At 40.4% G+C, this 20,934-nt stretch overlaps 1 protein-coding gene across 1 annotated transcript in view; it reads right to left on the reverse strand.

Annotated features, from left to right (window-relative positions):
• Positions 1 to 20,934, reverse strand: part of AOPEP (aminopeptidase O (putative)) — a 212,764-nt gene that overhangs the window by 98,989 nt on the left and 92,841 nt on the right. Inside the window, 1 exon segment of the mRNA XM_082497138.1 lies at positions 6,627 to 6,670. Within this exon segment, the coding sequence (XP_082353264.1) occupies positions 6,627 to 6,670 (44 nt within the window).

The raw sequence follows: 20,934 nt of genomic DNA on the forward strand, positions 1-20,934 counted from the left end.
CTTTAAATATTAACTTTCGCTATGCCAATGGGAGAGAGATCAATCACTGTTATATCTGACATGCAAATGGGAAAACTAAGGCTTAGAGAGCTTATGGAGTCTCAAAAGCAGTCAAGCAATATGTTAGTGGATGACCCTGGAACATATTCATAGAGTAAAAATTTCTGTGTGTTTACTGATCATAGTTATTAAATTTTTTTACCTTGGCTAGTTTTATTTGGAATGGACAAATATTTAAATTATTTTATATTAATAAGTGTAACAATAGCACTTTCCCAGACATGGCTTATATCCTGAGTTAGATATTCTTATCCTTGCTGAATCCAAGATGAAAAATTTACCCTCCACCTCCAAGCAGAACTATGTGTTAGCATTCCTTTGAGGTAAAATCAGCAGCTACAACCTCCACTCTACACCACTGTGTTGGGAGATGTGACATCCCTATTCACACTGGGCAGTACTCTGAAGGAGGTCCATTAAAATTAGTAGGTCTACCTAGTAGAATAAAATTCTGCCAATATGAATTAGGTGTGGGAGAATCTGATCAAAATGATCAGAGAGTCACCTCTCTGACCAGAGAGTCAGCTGCCTTCTCATTGAGTAATTGTTCAACAGTATACACAAAAAATGAGCAATCCGGACTTAATAAGCTTGTCCAACATACACAGGAATTTTGTAACAAAAGGCAAAAACCAGACACCAAGCGCCTTAAACATAAGAAAGTCTTGTCTCACAAATGCTGCCCTATGTTATTCAGCTACTAAGATAAGCAAGCATACAGGGCCTACAGCATCATACTGAAAATCGGAAGAAGCTACAGATTAAAGAAAAAGAACATTCTGATTACAATGACAATAAAGCTGTTTATACGTGCTTTCATTTTCTATTGATAGTTTTCTTCAGGTTTTGATCAGTCATACCTTATGGTGCAGGCCAAGGAGGCTTAATGTAGAAACAGCACCAGTCTATTTGTCGCTGGTAATATATTTTGATAGTTCATGCAATATATGTATAAACTTTACTTCAATAGTGTCTTTACAAGTAAGAGGTGACATATCAGCCTGGCTGAGGTGACTTAAGTCCTTGAAGGGAGAATAGTTCCCATTGAGACAACGAAATCTTCCCAATCACTAACTCTGAAATGTCAAAATGTCTCTTGTAACATTAGGAGACTGTAGACTGTCAGAGACAAAAAAAAAAAGTATTTCCCCCTGATCATGTGGTTCAAATAATTGCAGCAATCATGCAGAAGCATTTCTACATGTTCAGGATTCTGAATTTTCAGGAAATTACCATTCCGCATGCTGAATCACTATGGAAATCGATTTTCTACATATAACTGAACCCATACACCATGCTTGTAATGGAATAGTGTTCTACATTCAAATGAATTACTAAATATCCAGATTTGGTCAGCTTTTAGAAGCACCTTGTCATTGTGCAAATTTATTAAAATTAGAGCATTTGACTGCCAGCTCATTCAGGCTATAATTACCTTTACCCTACTACAGTGCTCTAAAAATTGGTGTCTAGTCTAAGTTATCTGAGTCCCTTCCACAAGGAATGGAGAGAAAGAGAATTATCACCAAACAGTCAGACAATTCACCTTACTTGGGAAAAGATGTTTTTTCTTGAGTTCGTATCTCTGTCTGGTTACTACGGGGAATGCATACAGGACTAGCTTAAAACTGGATGCTCAGATTTTATATAGTCAAAGGCAGATCAGGTGGATCATACCATTTATTTTATCTCAAGAAGCATAATCAAAATAACAATTTTTTATTTGTAATTGCATGAATCAAAACCAATACAGCTTACTGTTCCAATGCTGAAGCAGAGATAGCAGCTAGGGAAAAATACCCTTTCTTGTGCATGTAATTTGTCTTGCCTAGGGATAAGAAACACAGCCTCATAATGCCAGTTTGTCCTTCTTCCTGCATCCCCCACCCTCACCCCCCCAAATAAGCTTCATTTAAAGCGTGAGATTTCCTCAGAAAAAAACAATCTATGCAAAATAATAACACTACATTTGCTATGTAGTTCCTCTGTTTAATATACCCTCTATTTCTTTCCAAGCCAACAACAGCTCATTTCGAAACACTGGCTTTGAAATGAACTTATGACACTGAGGGGAATTGCACTGTTCTGACACCACACTAATCCAGGCAGAAACACTGCCAGTAAGTTGCTCAGCCTCTCCTGAAACTTTGACTGTTTTTCTCAAGGGCAAAGACAACAACTCTGCTATTTCTCTGCCTGCAGCACCCTCAGTTTCAGCTGAACACCTGTCATATGACCATATGCATCTTCTTCGTTTGGACTTTCACACACCTTTTTTTTTTTTCCAACTTAGGACACTCTTGTTGGCACCCATCAAAAAAAAAGAAACTTGCTTTAGCATTTTACAGGCATCCAACATTCTCTTTCCAAATATACTAGTAATATGCAGACTATTGCAAAGCTCTGCTCTGAATGTGTTGAGAGTCAATACTGAAGAACTGTGAAGTCCTTGGAAAGGTTTCCACTAATTTGCTGGGCTACGGATCAAGCTCAAAAACTAGATCACAAACAGATTGCTATTTCAAAACAAATGTCCTACAGAAAGGACACAGGGCCTGCTATTTATAGAGGCTACAGTTCAGTAAAGCATCCATATTCAGAAGGGGCACTTGCCACCTGCTTATGTTGCAGTTAGGCATCTGTAAGGACTTAAATCTGGTTTATGTGTGTGATTTCCTGAATGACGTTCTGGTTAAGGTACTGTATTGGACTGTGGGATCTGGGTTCAATTGATTAGCACCATAACGGCTCTTACAAGGCTGGGCAGGTTCTTCAATTGCTTTGTACTACAGTTCCCTACTGTAAAATGAGAATGCTAGTACATCCATTATCTCATCCCATGTCTATTTGTTTAGATGGTAAGATGATCAGCCTAGGAATGATCTCCTAACATGTATACATACTGTTCGTGGCCAGATTCAATGCTTAAGAACAAGCTCCGTAAAATACTAACATTAACAATAATTTGAAAATTAGCATTATAAAAGATGCCTATATATCAAGTTTTCGTTGCACAAGGCCTGAAGGCACTCCACAAACTTTTAACATAAACCCACTTAATTCCTTAGTCAAGGAGGATAAACCACTTTTAGAATGAGATGTTACAGCAAATAAACAGTGCACATGAAAGTGTGCAACTATTTTATTTTTTTTTAAAAGAAGATAAAAAGTCTGCCACATCCAACTGAATATACAACACGCATATTTGCTTCATCTGAATATATACATTCATAGACATCAATCATTTTCAAAGCAAGCCATTCCAGCTAAATATGGAGGCACAGTTAGAGCAAATCAAAGACCAGTTACTGATTAGAGATCTTGTCAACTAGCCATAGTTTCCTGCAGATAAGATTTCCTTTGGTTTTTGTCCAGCATATATATTTTGGCTTACCAAAAAAACCAGAGGAATCAAAAACACTGGAAAAAATCTTTCACGATGATTTGTTTTGGAAGTTGGGTGCCTACCAGCTGTTTGTCTCAATCAAAATCACCACATTCAAGACTATGTGAGTAACAAAGAAAGCAAGTACGAAACAGAGACCTGTACCTGTACAGCTGAGTCGTTTGAAATTACAGCGTCATTTAAACATTGATTTAGTACTTAACTGACAATTTATGAAGACATTCAAGGAATGTGGTTAGTAAGCCTGAGTTATTAACAGTACAAATAGCAGAGCTGTAACACAAGCCTTCCTTTGTCTATCATGTATTATTAAAACCGTAGCTTTATTAGTACACTTATTTATTTTATTGAATTAAATTAAATAAAAAATACCACCAGAAGACCCCAAAGAAGAGAACTGACCTGCTCAAAAAAATCTGCAGTCATAAAAAGCACAAGCAGCTGCGACACCAGAGGCTGGTGAAAATCACCCTCTATTAGAGGGCCCTAAAAACACTGAGTCTTTGCACAGCTCACACGTTGGGCAGATGTGGACAGGACCAATTTACAGCAAAGACGATGGGTGTAAGCCTTGGGGAGAGCAGAGCCACTGGGAGTTTTACCAAATCTAGTGCACCACGATCTACAGACATATAAGAGGGTTTGTTGTTGTTTTATTGTGTTTGGCGTTTTTTTTAATGTAGTGACATTTCAAATTATACATGAGGAAATAAGATGGCTCAGTTACAGGTGGGATGTATTGTAGATTTTCTACAGAATGGCCAAGATAATGTGAGGCTATAGCCAGTGCATGTTATATGTTAAAAGGCTTTGAAAACAGAGAAGGATAATGACAGATACTTGTTTATCCTTCTTGCCATCAGCCCTTCACACAGAGAAACAATCTGCCTTAAGGGCAAGTTAGGAAATTCTAAAGGACCAGAAGGTAGTGCTAGGCCTGTCTGATGTCAGTATTCGGGCACAGCCCAGAAACAGGAGGGTCCTGCCTTGGAGAGGGGATTCCTACAGCTACTGTGCCATTAAAACTGAGTCAGAGGAGGAAGTGAAGTGGCCTGGTAAACTAGGCATATAATCCTCCTCCTCTGAGTAGAGAAGGCAGCAAAAATGAATGAATGGCACTTAAGAAGTTGCGTCTGTATCTTGGAGCTGCTCGTCGCTGGGAATGTACTAAAAAATCTCCTGTAACTAAAAAACTAAAGGAATTAAGTACTGCAAGAGTGAGAATCTTTTAGATAGTCTGTTGTAACCAACAGCAGAAAACTAATGTTGCGTTACACCAAGGTAATAATTATAGAAAATTTACACACTGTTGTATGATTGCCTTCTGCCAGTGCCAATCCTGTTCTCATTACAGAAGTCTCCCATAAGCCAAATTTTACTCCTAGCTACACTGGTTTGCCTCTGTTGCCACACCTGAGGGCAGGATTTGGCTTGATTCACTACTACTAATTTCTACAACCTACATTATAAACTTCAGTATATTAGAGTGATTAATATTTTTCAAGTAAGAAGCGTTTAGTTTAAACATTAAAATTTTACTTGGAAGAACTGCACAATTCTGGGAAGATTTGTGTGCTAAAAATTTTGTTGTTCTAATCTTGAAATGCCTTTCATTGCTGCGACTGAAACTGTGTGCAAAAAAGCACTCATCAGATGATGATCTCCAAAATTATTTCATTTTTATCTTTCCTCCCTTTGCTTTTACCTCAGACTACTTTTTGTGTACTAGCAACAGAATACATTCAAGAATGAAAAAACATCTTTGTAGCACGTAAGAAGTAAAGGGCTCCTGTATATTCAGTTGTTATATTATTCTTGGCATTGCTGTTGATATCTGCACCCAAGGTAATTTTGGCAGTAGACAAGTTCAAATATGCTGTATGTCTGATTGTAAAATGAATTACCATAGATTTGAAATTTTGTTCATACATTCTGAAGTGTGATGCAATGCAAATGGAGACATACTTCTTTTGCATTAGTCTCACTGAAAGTTTAAATATTTTGGCATGTTTCTAGGCACAAACCCAGATGCTTATTCAAGTAAAATTTTGCACTGGGTTTGGACTTCAGAGAAACACAAGTGAAAAAAGGAAGGAAAAAAGAGATTTTATTAACAATTCAATGTATAATCATGCCATTAAATAATCCACCTTCCCACGTATTCCATTTAATATTCCTAATCATATTTGGGCTGGAAACCTGTATCCAATGACATAAACAAAAAAATCATTCAACGGTACATCATTGGAAAATGTAACACCACCCAAACTAAACTCATGATGCCACAAAACACGTTATCTCAATGATAACTAGCTTCTCTGTCCTTCACCCCCTAAGAACAGACGTGTTTCACTAAAAAACTCAATACATTTTATTTCTATGAATACATTCTCTCCTTTTTTTCCAAACTAGTCACCCAGATTTATGAAGACTTTTGGAATCCTGCTCCCCAAAATTGCATTTTTCAAGTGAATACGTTATTTTTAAAAACTATAGCAGGTAAAGCTCCACTGCAAAAGAACCTGTATTTGTAGTGAAGTCTGTAGTAGCACAGAACAAACCAATGGATAAGCAGGGGTGGATTCAAAGCTCTGCTAAAGACTAGCTGTATCATCGTCAGCCAGTCACAGTCATACGTAGGAGTATTTTGAAGGACATGTCAGGCAACTAGTGCCGAATTTCCATTAGCATTTTCCATCCTTCCCTGTTTGACATACTGTATGACAGGAAGGGGATGGTACTAGACTACTGTTTGAGAAAAATCCATCTTCTCTGGTTTCCCAGATCCACGGCAAAGCTCTGGCCTCCTTGCTGTAGGGTGCCATGTGCCAAAAGCATCTGGCAGAAGGATCACAGATTAATTTGAGTAGGCAGCTGTGCCTGGCACTTCAGATGACACAGTGAACACAGGACCTCACTGATGCCCTAACATGCAAGTTAAAGGCGCTGCTTGGGGGGAGCATGGGATAGTAATAACACAGCAAGTCTTATATATTTTGTGTATATATGTATGGGAATTTTCAGGGAAAGATACACATGCACACTTGAAAAAAACAAGCAGAAAAATACTAAATGAAATTCTACTATTTCTGGCTAGCACAGCTGACATTTAAATATGATTTATACTTTATTTGACTTTTCTAGTACGGTTCTCACTTACACTTTCTGTTCAGGGATGTCTTCCAACAGCATGCAAAGAAAATCCTGGAAAATGAACAAAGCACTACAGTTAGTACGTTATGAAGACATAACTCTATGTCTGCATTGCTAGTGAGCAATGGATTCTTAAAGACTGCAGATAACAGAATGATAAGAAAGAAGTTTATATATCCACTATGGTGATTACTGCTCAGTTATTTATACAACGTAAGTTATGTTTGTCAGTTTTTCAACCCACTCAAGCAAAAAGTGTCAATATTGAAAGAAAATGAACTTGAAAAGCATGATGATTATTTTAACACAATCCCACATTTCCACTTTTATTTAATCTATAGAACACACACAAACTACATTTAAAAGTGTTAAAGGCTCTAGATTCACATAGTCAAAGGTTAAGAAACACCACAATTATGGGTGTTTATGCTTTCTACACTGTGCTTATGTTATCATGCTGTCTTTAATTATATAACCACATAAGACTTTTTTTCCCTGAATGCACATACCTGATTGGAAGATCACACCTACTCCTCACTGCATGACAAAATAGACAATGTTGCTGCCAACTAAGGAGTAAATTCTTCAAAGAAAAGGTAGCTAGAATTTCTTTCATGGATTTACAAAGAAGGTGCAATGCCAATGGAACATTACTATCTTCCTCACTTATAACAGTACGATTAGCCCTCTTTAGAAAGTTACACCTGACATCACTCAAACGTTCTCTGGCATCCCATGCTATGCATGACCTAATTTTAATGACAATCACTTGGACACAATGCACTCCTCTGAAGAATCTCATAAGAAGAGGATTTATTAATACGAATTATTCATTTATGTGCTATTTCATAAAGCAATACATCCACTTTAATAATAATAATCTTTGTGGAGACAAGTTTCATAGGCTAATGATATTCCTCACTACAATATATAAGTGCAGGCTGATTTCTGATTGCAAGTACTTGCTCTCTAAGGTCTTAACGAATATTTCCTAAAAGGCAGAAAACCTTTTATTTAGGGACTCTGCCATGGCATTCAACAAAAGATGCTGTTTCCCTGTCTGATTATGGCATTGTCAGGGAATCAAAGAAAGTGATTGCACAATTGAAACTACTGGCAACACGGTTAAGCCTTCCTCCTTTAGATTACAAGTGAGATTCAGGCTATGTTGCAGTGGCTGCAAAATTTGCTTACAACAAAAGGTAAATTACACTGTGCTGGGCTCAGTGTTGCTGTGGCAAGGATGCCACCATTAACTGCACCAGGAGTTGTTCTGTCCTAACTACAGTGTATTACTGACATGATGATAAAGTGTGAAAGCCCTTTATTCCATACTACTACTTGCAGTTCTGTATCATTATTCTGTATGTAAACAAAGAACTACTGTCTCCTTACACTTGTGGAAGCTTTGCTGGAGGTACAGAGTAAGCTTACATGGAAATAAAGAATATTAAAAGGTCATCATTAGAGTTCTTTTGAAACTGCATGAAAAGTAATACTGAAGTGGTCACCCTTGACACTATTTTCACCATCTCTGTATACATTAATGCAGGTAGATTTCCTGATTGGATTGCATCAGCTTTTTATAATCAATCCCACAGTACACTTGAAGATACCTAGAATCATAGAATCGTTTCAGTTGGAAGAGACCTTTAAGATCATCAAGTCCAACCGTTAACCTAGCACTGCCAAGTTAACACTAGACCATGTCCCTCAGCACCACATCTACACATCTTTTAAATACCTCCATGGATGGTGATTGCACCACTTCCCTGGGCAGCCTGTTCCAATGCTTGACAACCCTTTCAGGGAAGAAATTTTTCCTAATATCCAATGTAAACCTCCCATGGTGCAACTTGAGGCTCTTTTCCTCTTGTCCTATCACTTGTAACTTGGGAGAAGAGACCAACCCCCATGTCGCTACAACCTCCTTTCAGGTAGCTGTAGAGAGCCATAAGGTCTCCCCTCAGCTGCCTTTCCTCCAGGCTAAACAACCCCAGTTCCCTCAGGCATTCCTCATAAACTTATGCTCAAGACCCCTCACCAGCTTCATTGCGTTTCTCTGAACATGCTCCAGCACCTCAGTGTCTTTCTTATACTGAGGGACCCAAAATCGAACACAGGATTCGAGGTGTGGTCTCACCAGTGCCGAGTACAGGGGGACGCTCATTTCCCTAGTCCTGCTGGCCACGCTATTCCTGATACAAGCCAGGATGCTGTTGGCCTTCTTGGCCACCTGGGCACACTACTGGCTCATATTCAGTCAGATGTCAACTAACACCCCCAAGTCCCTTTCCACCGGGCAGTTTTTCAGCCACTCTTCCCCAAGTCTGTAGCGCTGCATGGGGTTGTTTGTGACCCAAGTGCGGGACCCGGCACTTGGCATTGTTGAATCTCATACAGTTGGCCTTGGCCATTTGGTCCAGCCTGTCCAGATCCCTCTGCAGAGCCATCCTACCCTCAAGCAGGTCAACACTCCCACCCAACTTGGTGTTGTCTGCAAACTTACTAAGGGTGCACTTGATCCCCTCGTCCAGGTTGTTGATAAAGATATTAAACAGAACTGGACCCAGTATGAAGCCCTGGAGATCACCACTTGTGAATGGCCACCAACTGGATTTAAATCCATTCACCACAGCTCTTTGGGCGCGGCCATCCAGCCAGTTTTTTACCCAGCAAAGCATACACCCACCCAAGCCATGAGCAGCCAGTTTCTCCAGGAGAATGCTGTGGGAAATGGTGTCAAAAGCTTTACTAAAGTCTAGGTAGACAACATTCACAGCTTTTCCCTCATCCCCTAAGCAGGTCACCTTGTCATAAAAGGAGATCGGGTTAGTCAAGCAGGACCTCCCTTTCATAAATCCATGCTGACTGGGCCTGATTGCCTGGTTGTCCTGTACATGCTGCATGATGGCACTCAAGATGATCTGCTCCATGACCTTCCCCAGTGCTAAAGTCAGACTGACAGGCCTGTGGTTCCCCAGATCCTCCTTCTGGCCCTTGTTGTAGATGGGTGTCACATTCCAGTCAACTGGGACCTCCCTGGTTAGCCAGGGCTGCTGATAGATGATGGAAAGTGGCTTGGTGAGCACTTCTGCCAGCTTCCTCAGTACCCTTGGGTGAATCCCATCTGGCCCCATAGACTTGTGTGCATCTAAGTGGTGTAGCAGTTCTCTAACCATTTCCTCTTGGATTATGGAGGGTTCATGCTGCTTCCCATCCTTGTCATCCAGCTCAGGGGGCTGGGGGCTGCGTACTCAGCAAACAACTGGTCTTACTATTAAAGACTGAGGCAAAGAAGACATTAAATACCTCAGCCCTTTCCTCATCCTTACTATGTTTCCCTCTGCATTCAATAAAGGATGGAGATTCTCAGTCCTCCTTTTGTTGTTAATGTATTTATAGAAACGTTTGTTATTGTCTTTTATGGCAGTAGCCAGATTAAGTTCTAGTTGGGCTTTGGCCCTTCTTATTTTTTCCCTGCATAGCCTCACAAAATCTTTGTAGACTGTAGAAATCTTTGTAGAGTGGCCTGCCCCTTCTTCCACGGGCTATAAACTTTCCTGTTCTTCCTGAGTTTCAGCCAAAGCTTTTGGTTTAGCCAGGCTGGTCTTACTCCCTGCTAGCTCATCTTATGGCACATGTGGATGGCCAGCTCCTCCGCCTTAAAGATTTCCTTCTTGAAGAATGTCCAAAGAAAGGACTCCTTTCCCCTTCAGGACTGCCTCCCAAGGGACTCTGTCAACCAGTCTCCTAAACAGGTAAATGTCTGCCCTCTGGAATTCCAAGGTGGTGGTTCTACTACCACCACCACCACCCCCCCCCAACTTCTCCAAGAATTGAAAACTCTATAATTTCGTGATCACTATGCCCAAGACAGCCTCCAACCTTCACATCACTCCCTTCTCTGTTCATGAGCAACAGGTCTCACAGGGCACCTTCCCTAGTTGGCTCACTCATGTGCTGTGTCATGAAGTTATCTTCCACATAGTCCAGGAACCTCCTAGACTGTTTCATCTCTGTTGTATTGTATTTCCAGCAGACATCTGGTAAGTTGAAGTCCCCCATGAGAACAAGTGGTAGTGACTGTGTGTCTTCTCCTAGCTGCTTATAGAATATTTTGTCTGCCTCTTGATCCTGGTTGGGTGGTCTATAACAGACTTGTTGGCCTTCCCCCTGATTCTTACCCATAAACACTCAACCTTATTGTCACCATCATTAAGCTGAAGACAATCAAAACACTCCCTAACATACAGAGCCACTCCACCACCTCTCCTTCCTTGCCTATCCCTTCTGAAGAGTTTACAGCCATCCAATGCAGCACTCCAGTTGTGTGTATCATCCCACCATGTTTCTATGATGGCAACTATATCATAGTTTTCCTGCTGCACAATGGCTTCCAGCTCCTCCTGTTTGTTGCTCATGCTGCGTGCACTGGTGTAGATGCGCTTCAGTTGTGCTTTTGATCACGTCACCGTTTTTTGGGGGAAGCCCTAATTCCTACCTGACCATTCCCAGGTACTTCCACGATTTCTGGCCCATCAATATCCCTTGTGTCTTTGCGATCACATGGCACTCCATCCCCTATGTCCACTGGGATGGCAGACTGAAGAGGTACCTCTGATATTAATACCTCTGGTATTAGAAGTATTTTCATATTCTGTATATTATACTATGAAATTAAACATCTCCTTTGTGATTAAAGCTGTCTTCATTTTTCCAAATATCTATTAAGAATAAGGCAGTAACCATCATTCTACACACTATCTTAAAATTACGATTAATCTATTATATCTTAACTGCTTCTATTTTGATGCTCCAAAAAAGAGCAGGAAAACAAATTACCACTTACCTCATATTTGCATGGTTTTTAACATTTGCCTATTATCAAATCTGTATGACACATCCCATTATCAATCTGACTTTTCAGTTCCTTATAATTTTGCCAGACTTTAACCATCTGGAATGAAATTTTATCCTCAGGCTATTTTTTAATTCCTCCTGAGATGAAATGGTTCAGAAGTGTCCAAGAGAAAAGTTAGGGGATAATGTGGTTTTTTTTAAGCTTCAATACCATTTTTTTAAGAGGTTCTAGTGACCTCACACTTTGAAGCATAGACTTGTGGGTGACTAGGGTAATCATAAATAAATGCTGAGTCAGATCATAAAACAAATTATAGTTTGTTTTTTGTTTTTGCTGCAAGTAATTCAATGAAGCCAGAAAGAAAATCTGAGTTAGAAATCACATGCCACCACAGTGCTGCATTATTAACCAACTGGCTTATATTCATATGATTAAATAATCTCACTTCCCTACATACTCCTGTTGTTCTCCCCTGGCTGGAAAGCCAGAGGCTAGAAAACAACTTTTCCCTATATAAAGAAACTGTTATTCTGCAGTTTGTGGAATTTTATTGACATTTGGCCAAACGGAAAAAGCCTTTGAAAAATGAGTTCACACACGTTTGCTAAGGATTTGCTAGACCCTCATAATTAAATTCCCTAAAGACTCTTGTCTGCTCTCACCATAATCCAGACTGAAGCCAACAATTTTAATCACAACTGCAACTTTGGGCTGCTGCTGAGCAGATCAAATCTGGATACAGACTGTGAATGGAGATCAAGGAGAAGTTTTCTTTGCACTGTTAATGCATATAGCATGTCTGAGTCACAGGCAAATAAAAGTGGAAATCCAATGTCTGTGAAGTAGGTTGAGAGAAGCAATTTTGAAAACCCTAGGAATGAAGGCTACTTGAAGCAGTAACTAGATAGATCTGGGTTTAGAAGACTTTTTATTTCATGACTAAAGACACTATGCTGTTACTCCAATTTTGTCTTGAGCAATGACCAGCGTGCTTCTACTCTGGAACTGTTTTGGGACACAAGACAGGTACCTCTCTGATCACACATGTTGATATTAAATAAAGAACACTGACTGTTAAAAGACAAGTTATATCCTTTTTATGAAAAATTCAAATCTAGATATTTCAAGTACTCTACGACCAACAGATATTTTCAGTTAAGAGCAATGGAGATTTTGTGACTAAAAGTGATGCACCTAAAAGGACATTCAGTTGGCAACAAATAAATTCTAAATGCACTTACATCCAGTTCCTTACACAAACTAACCACTCAAAGTTAAACTATCCCTATCAATTATGCAGTTTGTAAATGACATAACTAAATGGTAAACTTTGTCCCTTTTGGGTGGTAAAATAAATAATGAGGACCCATCCTAGGATCCTGTTTATTTGGAATTCCCTCCCCATTCATCTTCCTGGCTTTTATTTAATAAAATCAGCAACATGTTGAAATCCTTTTCTTGGGGTTTTGGTTAACAAGCCCAGAATGCCCCTCCAAAGATGACAACTTCCTACCAAGAGTAAGCAAGATTCCTCAACTATATGTTCTATTATGAGGTAGCAATCATTCATCAGACAGCTTAACAGTTTAAGCCCCAGGCGATGGAGCCACTGACTAGCTTCATTCAAAAGCAGAATTTGTTGCCCATTTACCCTGTGCCAATGAAATGCATTCAGATCGCTAGCAATTCCCTACAGAAAAACGACCAACTATTGTGGCAAACAAGAGAACATGTGACAAGGATTTCTGGTAAATCTTCTTGTGGATATTTAAGGTGGTATCAGTTCCCCAGATGGCTCTTCCCTGGCATTTCTCTCACTGGGTTTATTGTCCCTGTGTAGCACAGCAGACGAAGCCTGAACTGCCCAAATTCACAGTCCAGTGCTTTTACATACACCAATCTTAGTAAACTGTCCATACTAACAAGACTGAATTTGTCCTCTTAGGTACAGTGTGAATAACTAAGGGAAGCAAGTCTTACATCACCGCAGCTATATTAGCAAAATGGTTTCTGTCAGGGACCCAGGTCTTTCACAAAAAAACATTTTCGTACATGTCGTAACACCTCAGACCAGGTAAATCCATTCAGGGACCAGATAAGTTGGAAAAATTATGTTGACTGTCACTTAATTCACTGAACAAAGTGTTGGCGATCCTCCTTACCTTATTGATGCGAAGGTTCAAACTAGACCCCAGGCAGGGAAGCTAAGGCACGCAGCTTGAACATGCCTTCTCCTAACGCTGTGACAGCAGAGCCTATGTTGTCTCAAACTTGCTTGAAATGTTTTAGTTTCTTCAGAAGTTACATAAATTCTCAGTGCCCATTAAAAATACTAAATATACCACCACCTAAAAATTTGAATTAAATGGAAGATTCCTTCCATTTTACATGTAGAAACATGGAAGAATACACATATATACCTAGGAAAAAGATGAGGAACTAGATCTGTTATGTATCAATGGTTCTACATGGAGCCCTCAATTGTTCTTTGGACTTCTGTTTAAGACTATCCAGCAGAAAATCACGTAAGATGCATTTGACCAATTTTTTAAAACGCATCTCACTAAATGAATCACAGAATCACAGAATTTTCAGAGTTGGAAGGGACCTCTAGAGATCATCTAGTCCAACTCCCCTGCCAAAGCAGGATTGCCCAGAGCACATTACTCAGGACTGCATCCAGGCGGGTCTTGAAAATCTCCAGAGAAGGGGACTCCACAACCTCCCTGGGCAGCCTGTGCCAGTGCTCTGTCACCCTCACCGTAAAGAAATGTTTCCGTGTATTTGAATGGAACTTCCTGTGTACTAACTTGTGCCCATTACCCCTCGTCCTGTCACTGGGAACCATTGAGAAGAGCCTGGCTCCATCTTCCTTCAGCCCACCCTTTAGATACTTGTACGCCATAATAAGGTCTCCCCTCAGCCTTCTCTTCTCCAGGCTAAAGACTCCCAGCTCTCTCAGCCTTTCCTCATAAGGGAGATGCTCCAAGCCCTTAATCATCTTAGTTGCCCTTCCCTGTCCCTCTTGAACTGGGGAGCCCAAAACTGGACACAGTATTCCAGTTGTGGCCTCACCAGTGCAGAGTAGAGGGGGAGAATGACCTCCCTCGACCTACTGGCCACACTCTTCCCTATGCAGCCCAGGATTCCATTGGCCTTTTTGGCAACAAGGGCACATTGCTGGGCCATGGATAATTTACTGTCTACAGTAACAATACATGTTACAATACAGTAACAGTACATGAAACAAAAGCTGAAGCTGTGATTCAGTATTAATAAAACCCACAGGCTTTGGGAGTGCTCCCTTGTCAGTTTGCTCTGGTCAGAATTAAAGAACTTAACCTTTTTTCCTATCAAATGATACCACATAACAAGCTCCCATATAATTTTAAGCTTGAAAGATGCTAAATGGAAGCTAAGCAAATACAAAAACTTAAGGTCAGCAGAGGAGTGAGAGGCTACAGTAACAGAAGGGGAAATGAAAAAAGATACTCCACAGCTGAAGGCTGAGACTCAAGGCTTAGTAAGTTCAGCAGCTATGGGAAAGGTTTGTGTACACGATCAGAAAGGTGCAAGACATTTTCAGATATATGGGTCACTTTGCTGATAGAAGATAATTATATATGTAAAATTTACGGCTCCTTTTAAGACCTTTATACTCAAGATAAATGATACCAAAAGATACTTGTTTTTGTTTATACAGCTATACTGTTGGACATTAAAACTGTGTGACACATAACTGACATTTTAATCACTCCTCTGTATTACACATAATTATAAAACATCTGGGCTCCTCTTAGCTTCACTACTCTCTGCTTTCTTCTCCTGTTCCATTTCTAGCTCTACTTAATTCTGATCTCTGTCCTTTAAAATACATAGTTTATCTTAAATAATTATGAAAAAAGTATATCAGAAAAAAGAAATAATTTCTCAACAAAAAAACCCTGTGCCTTATACCATGTTAGTGACTTGTGCTAACCTAGTCTTACTTATACTTCAAGCACAATATTTCATACATTTCTGCTTTCAAGATACTTGTACTGAAATAGAGATATGGCCTAAAGGTAGTCAGATTTTTATATATGAACACAATGGGTTGGCAAAATGTTCAATGTAACTAACTGATTCATACATTAGTCAATTGTCACATACATCAGCATTTTAAACACAGTCTCACGTTAAAATGCCTGACCTGGTGAAGCAGTCTTTTTTACTGTCTTATACTTAAAAAGTTGAACAGAAAGAAAAGCATCCTGCAGGGTAAATACAGTGCACGTGAACAATGAACAGAGAACAAAATACCAAGCAGCTGCTTCATGAGAGCAACACCTATTCCACATAAATGAGGCAAAGGTCTTTGCAAAAAAAAAATAAAAGGACTGCGATCATATAGTAATTAAAGGCTGTCTCACAATGCATACTTATAAGGAAAGTGAATGAAGGGTGCATGGTGGACAGCTGAAAAAGAAGTAGGAATATGTTCATTCATGCAAGTATTGGAACAGGAAACAAACTCAATCTGACTAAACCTGACCCATCTGTTTCTGGTTTCTGAGCACATGAGACTGTAGAAAGCAAAGACCCCTGTCCCAGAGGCTGCTGTGGATGGGACAGCGCCAGAGTCCCCAGCGTGCCCCACTGATGTCAACAGTTGTTTGCTCAAGCTTACAATTCGCTAAGCATGGAACAGCTGGGGCGAAACTGCAGAGACAAATTTTCACTTAAACTTTTACCTGAAGAAAAGATTCTAGAGGTTGAAACATCAAAATACATGCACACCGCATGCTTAGACTTCCAACTCCAGTTACAAGAGTTCTACAGTCTAATAGCTGATGGCGATTTGTGTGTCCAGATACCAATTTTATAAAATAATAATAATGGTATGTGCCCATGCAAATTGGTGTGCAGGAACATGTTGATATAGGTACATACACGGTGGGCTTGGATGCATACATCTGCCCTTAAAACTTTTAAGAAGAGCACGAATTATGATTTTTTTTAATTGCTGCCTTCTTAACTGTCATTTTACTATAGCAAATTATAGCCCTATCAGATGAATGAGCACTACAGACCTTGGGTTATTATTACAGCAGACAGAACTACATGAAAATTAAAGTCTGCAAACAATTCAATTCCCCAGGTGTTCTTATTTCAATATCAAACTGAACAACAGCTTTAAGTGTGTCAGGAATATCAGCAACTTGCACTCCTTTCTATTTATTTATAGTCAGGAACACTCCAGTCATTATTTAAAAAGTTAATTCAAGGCAGTTAGTAAGTGAATTCTCTCACAGAAAGAAAAATGGAAGATTTTTTTTTTTTTTAAATACTTCTCAAAAATTCCAGACTTGCTTTACTCTTCTGTTGCTAACTCAACTAAAATAAACAAAAACTACTACTAAAAACGTTCTGAGCATGCAATCAAAATGAAGGAAAAAGGAAAACTGATTAATGTTTCACATCTGAAGTCATTTCCTTGCACCTGCAGCTCCCATCTAGGAAAAATACTACAAACACCACTGAAAACAAGACTAGTATTCAGAACACGGGCAATTATTTTCACTGTTTTTACTTTCCCTCATCCCCACAATTCCTAAAGCTGGGAACTTTTACAATTATTTTGGACAAGGTGAAAGTACAACATATGATATTTAAACTTACCATTTGAACTGCTATTTATTTTAAATCTTTTATTCATTTAAACACCGACAGCACGTTTGTTCAAGAAGGAACTTGAGTAATAAACTTTGTACTAACTTGACTTCATTGCTTCTGCATTTGCAATTCCTGCTGTGACTGCTTATCTACCTATACCTATACCAGACACCGACATAAATACAACCTTTAAGATTTCTTACAAAGAAAGTAAACGCATTTACAATTGTATATAGCTCTAACCCCTTTGCGGTTTTAGCACAGTGACCAAACAACAGGATGATGTTAAAATTCTCTTCCCAGCAACTTCAACACGAGTGGGATTTACGCTGCTGTGAAACAAGGTAAAAGCACAAAAAGCACACAATCAACGTTATATAGTACACAGCTCTTTCTCCACCAAATCAAATATCTTCAAATGAAGGAAAGTATCTTTTTTTTACCTACATTAAATACATAGCTATGGACATACTACACATATTCAAATAAAAAGTAGCCTAAGAAACCTGAAATAAAAGCATCACTTACTCTTACTTGAATAATTAAAAACACTGAACAATTTTTTATCCAATAACCAAAATGGTTGCTTCTGGGTGCAGAAACAACACACAGTATTTCATCTTATGAGACTGGAGTTAGATAAGCTACGAATTGACGTTTCATAGCAGAGTGCTGGACAAAGGGAGAAGTCTCTAGTAGACAGGTAGTTCAATTGCAATGCAATCTAGCTATTGTATGATGTGCTAAGACATTTTGCAGCATTTAAACAGTCTACTGACACAACTCGTCTCACATCAACCAGGAGCAACAACCTAACTTTTTCTCATCAAAATGCAAGCACCTTTCTTACAACCAGATTAAAACACTGGGTTGCTTCCTGTTTTTAGCAATTTCATGATTTCTGTAATTTTCTAAAAGTTTCCAGCCATGTAATAGCAAAGTGTCATATTTATGACTTTGGACACCATAATGTAGACGAGGCTCATATAGGCATTTTCCAGACTATGCCAAACACAACTGCTCAGAGTCTCAGTAACATGGTACAGGAAACAGCTGCAGCAGTGGAAACCTTAACTCCCTTCACACCACAAACCTTCCTCCACAGGGCAGATCTGCTGCAGTAGAGCTGCTGTGCCTAACTTCTGGGTGACTTCACATATGAAAAAATCCACAGCTCTGTAAGCTATTAGTAAGGTACACGGGCATACATCTCACCCCATAAGAGTGAGATTCAAAACAGCACACACATGAGCAAAGAATCACTGTGGCGGGAAGAAACAGGAAAGTGTTAGACCACCTTCCCTCAAAATCAGAGGCCCTTACTTTGGGTTCCAAGGAGACATTTATCACCATCCTGAGTCCCCTCAAGGATTTCAACCATAACTCCAGAAAAGACAGACTTCAGCAAAGAAACTGGTTTCAGAAAGTCACTCACACCCCTTCTCTCTCGTCTCCTGCCCCTCACTCTCATCACGCTGCTCTTCTAGTGACGCCAAGTATTTGTCACGTTATGCCTTTTGTCCAGGCCTGTTATTAACCGTGATGAGTTCAGTGACCTGGTTCACAGACACCCCCATGAATGGTTGTTTTCACAGCATTATCAAAGAAACAAGCTGTGGTGCCATGGTGCAAGCTGGATTCATCACCAATTACAGGATTTCCTAGATCTTTGAGTTCAGAAAGCTATGTCATTCGAGCACCAGGGAGTCTGAGAAAGAGATAGACTGGTGGAACCATACTCTGCCCTCCCTAAGACAGAAACAGCAACAACCACAAGGAAAAACTCAAGATCAAGGGGAACCTGTATCCTCTCCCCAACAGGCTAAAGGTGGTAGCTTAAAGGACAGGAGTGAATAGAGGCAAGTCCCTGATTGGGGCAGCAAGTGAAACCCCTCGTGGCTCAACCCACTTTCCCAAGTGCCTCTGTACAACGGGTACGAGGCTCTGGATGTAGAAGGCCTGTCAATGGATGATGATGTGTGTGACAGTCCCTCTTCACCAGAGGTGCTGCCAAGGTCAGACAGGCCTACCCCCTGTATCATGACCACCTTCATGAGGAAAAAAAGATGAGTTATAGCTGTACGCAACTCCCTTGTGCACAGAACAGAAGGTCCAATATGCTGGGCAGACCCTCCTCTTAGGGAAGTATGCTGCCTCCCTGGGGCCTAGGTTAAAGACATCATTAGGAAATTTCCTAGCCTGGTACAGTCCTTGGACTATTACCCACTGCTGCTCTTCCATGTTGGTGGTGAGGAAGCTGCAATGCCTAGTCCAAGGGGGATCAAAAGAGACTTCAGGGCATTGGGATGGTTGGTAAGGGAATCTGGAGCGTAGGTTATTTTTCCTCTCTTCTCCCAGTTGCAGGCAGCGACATTGGAAGAAAGACAAGCCCAGTCTATCAATACATGGCTCTGTGACTGGTGTCACCACCACAATTTTGGGTTTTTCAATAATGAGATGGCCAACATGGCGCCAGGCCTGCTGGTGTCAGATGGTGTTCATTTTTCTGAAAGAGCAAAGAGGGTCTTTGCTCATGAGCTAGCAGGGCTTATTGACAGAGCTTTAAACTAGGCTTGAGGGGGTATCAGGCTTGCCCATGACAAGCTGTGGGACAGCAGGCAACAGTCACAGTGTGTAACCAATTCAAGCCACGTATCTGATGGGTAGACTGTTTGGTGGGTGAGGATGGTCAGATTCGGAGGGCAGTGGTCAATGGCTCAATGTCCAGATGGAGATCGGTGATATTTGGTTTTCCTCAGTGGTCCATACTGTAACCAGTAATGTTCAATGTCTTCATCAATGACATAGACAGTAGGATTGAGTGCACTCAGCAAGTTTGCAGATGACACCAAACTGAGTGGTGTGGTTGACACTCCTGAAGGATGGGATGCTATCCAGAGGGACCTCAACAGGCTTGAGAAGTGGGCCTATGTGAACCTCATGAGGTTCAATAAGGCCAAGTGCAGGGTCCTGCACATGGGTCAGGGCAACCCCCATTATCAATACAGGCTGGGGGGGTGAAGGGATTGAGAGCAGCCCTGCTGACAAGGACTTGGGGGTACTGGTGGATGAAAAATCAGACATGAGCTGGCAATGTGCACTCACAGCCAGGAGGTCAACTGTACCCTGCGCTGCATCAAAAGAAGCATGGCCAGCAGGTTGAAGGAGGTGATTCTGCTCCTCTACTCCACTCTCGTGAGACCCCACCTGGAGTACTGCATCCAGCTCTGGAGCCCTCAGCACAGGAAAGACATGGACCTGTTGCAGCAGGTCCAGAGGACGGCAACAAAAATAATCAGAGGGCTGAAGCACCTCTCCTGTGAGGACGGGCTGAGAGAGTTGGGGTTGTTCAGTCTGGAGAAGAGAAGGCTCCAGGGTGACCTTATTGCAAGAAAAGAAGCAGCAATCTTAAACATCCTTTGTAGATTAATACTTCAGTAACAGAATGCTTTAGAAAGCATGGGAGTATGGACCATGATGAAGAAACCTATACAAAGGCTGTTAGAAGACTGTAATACAGGTGTGTGCAATGTCACAGAGTAATGGGGACATCACTGTCACCTGGTGAGAAAGATAACATCCTCATAAGAAAGATTGTGAAATTATAAGCATTGAATGAAGCAGCATGCAGACAGGAAGGAAATAAAGTCAGAAATATAATGTGCACAAACTGTTAAAATTTATAGAAATTTTCAGTTAGATTCCTATTCTGTTCTGTTCAGTTAGATTCTTACTCTGTGTCAAAAACAGGGGGGTATCAGGGAAAAGATTGGCTGATCACAACCAAAACCCATGA

This window comes from Vanellus vanellus, assembly GCF_965231255.1.
Source record: "Vanellus vanellus genome assembly, chromosome: Z".
In the NCBI taxonomy this organism is placed as follows: domain Eukaryota; kingdom Metazoa; phylum Chordata; class Aves; order Charadriiformes; family Charadriidae; genus Vanellus; species Vanellus vanellus.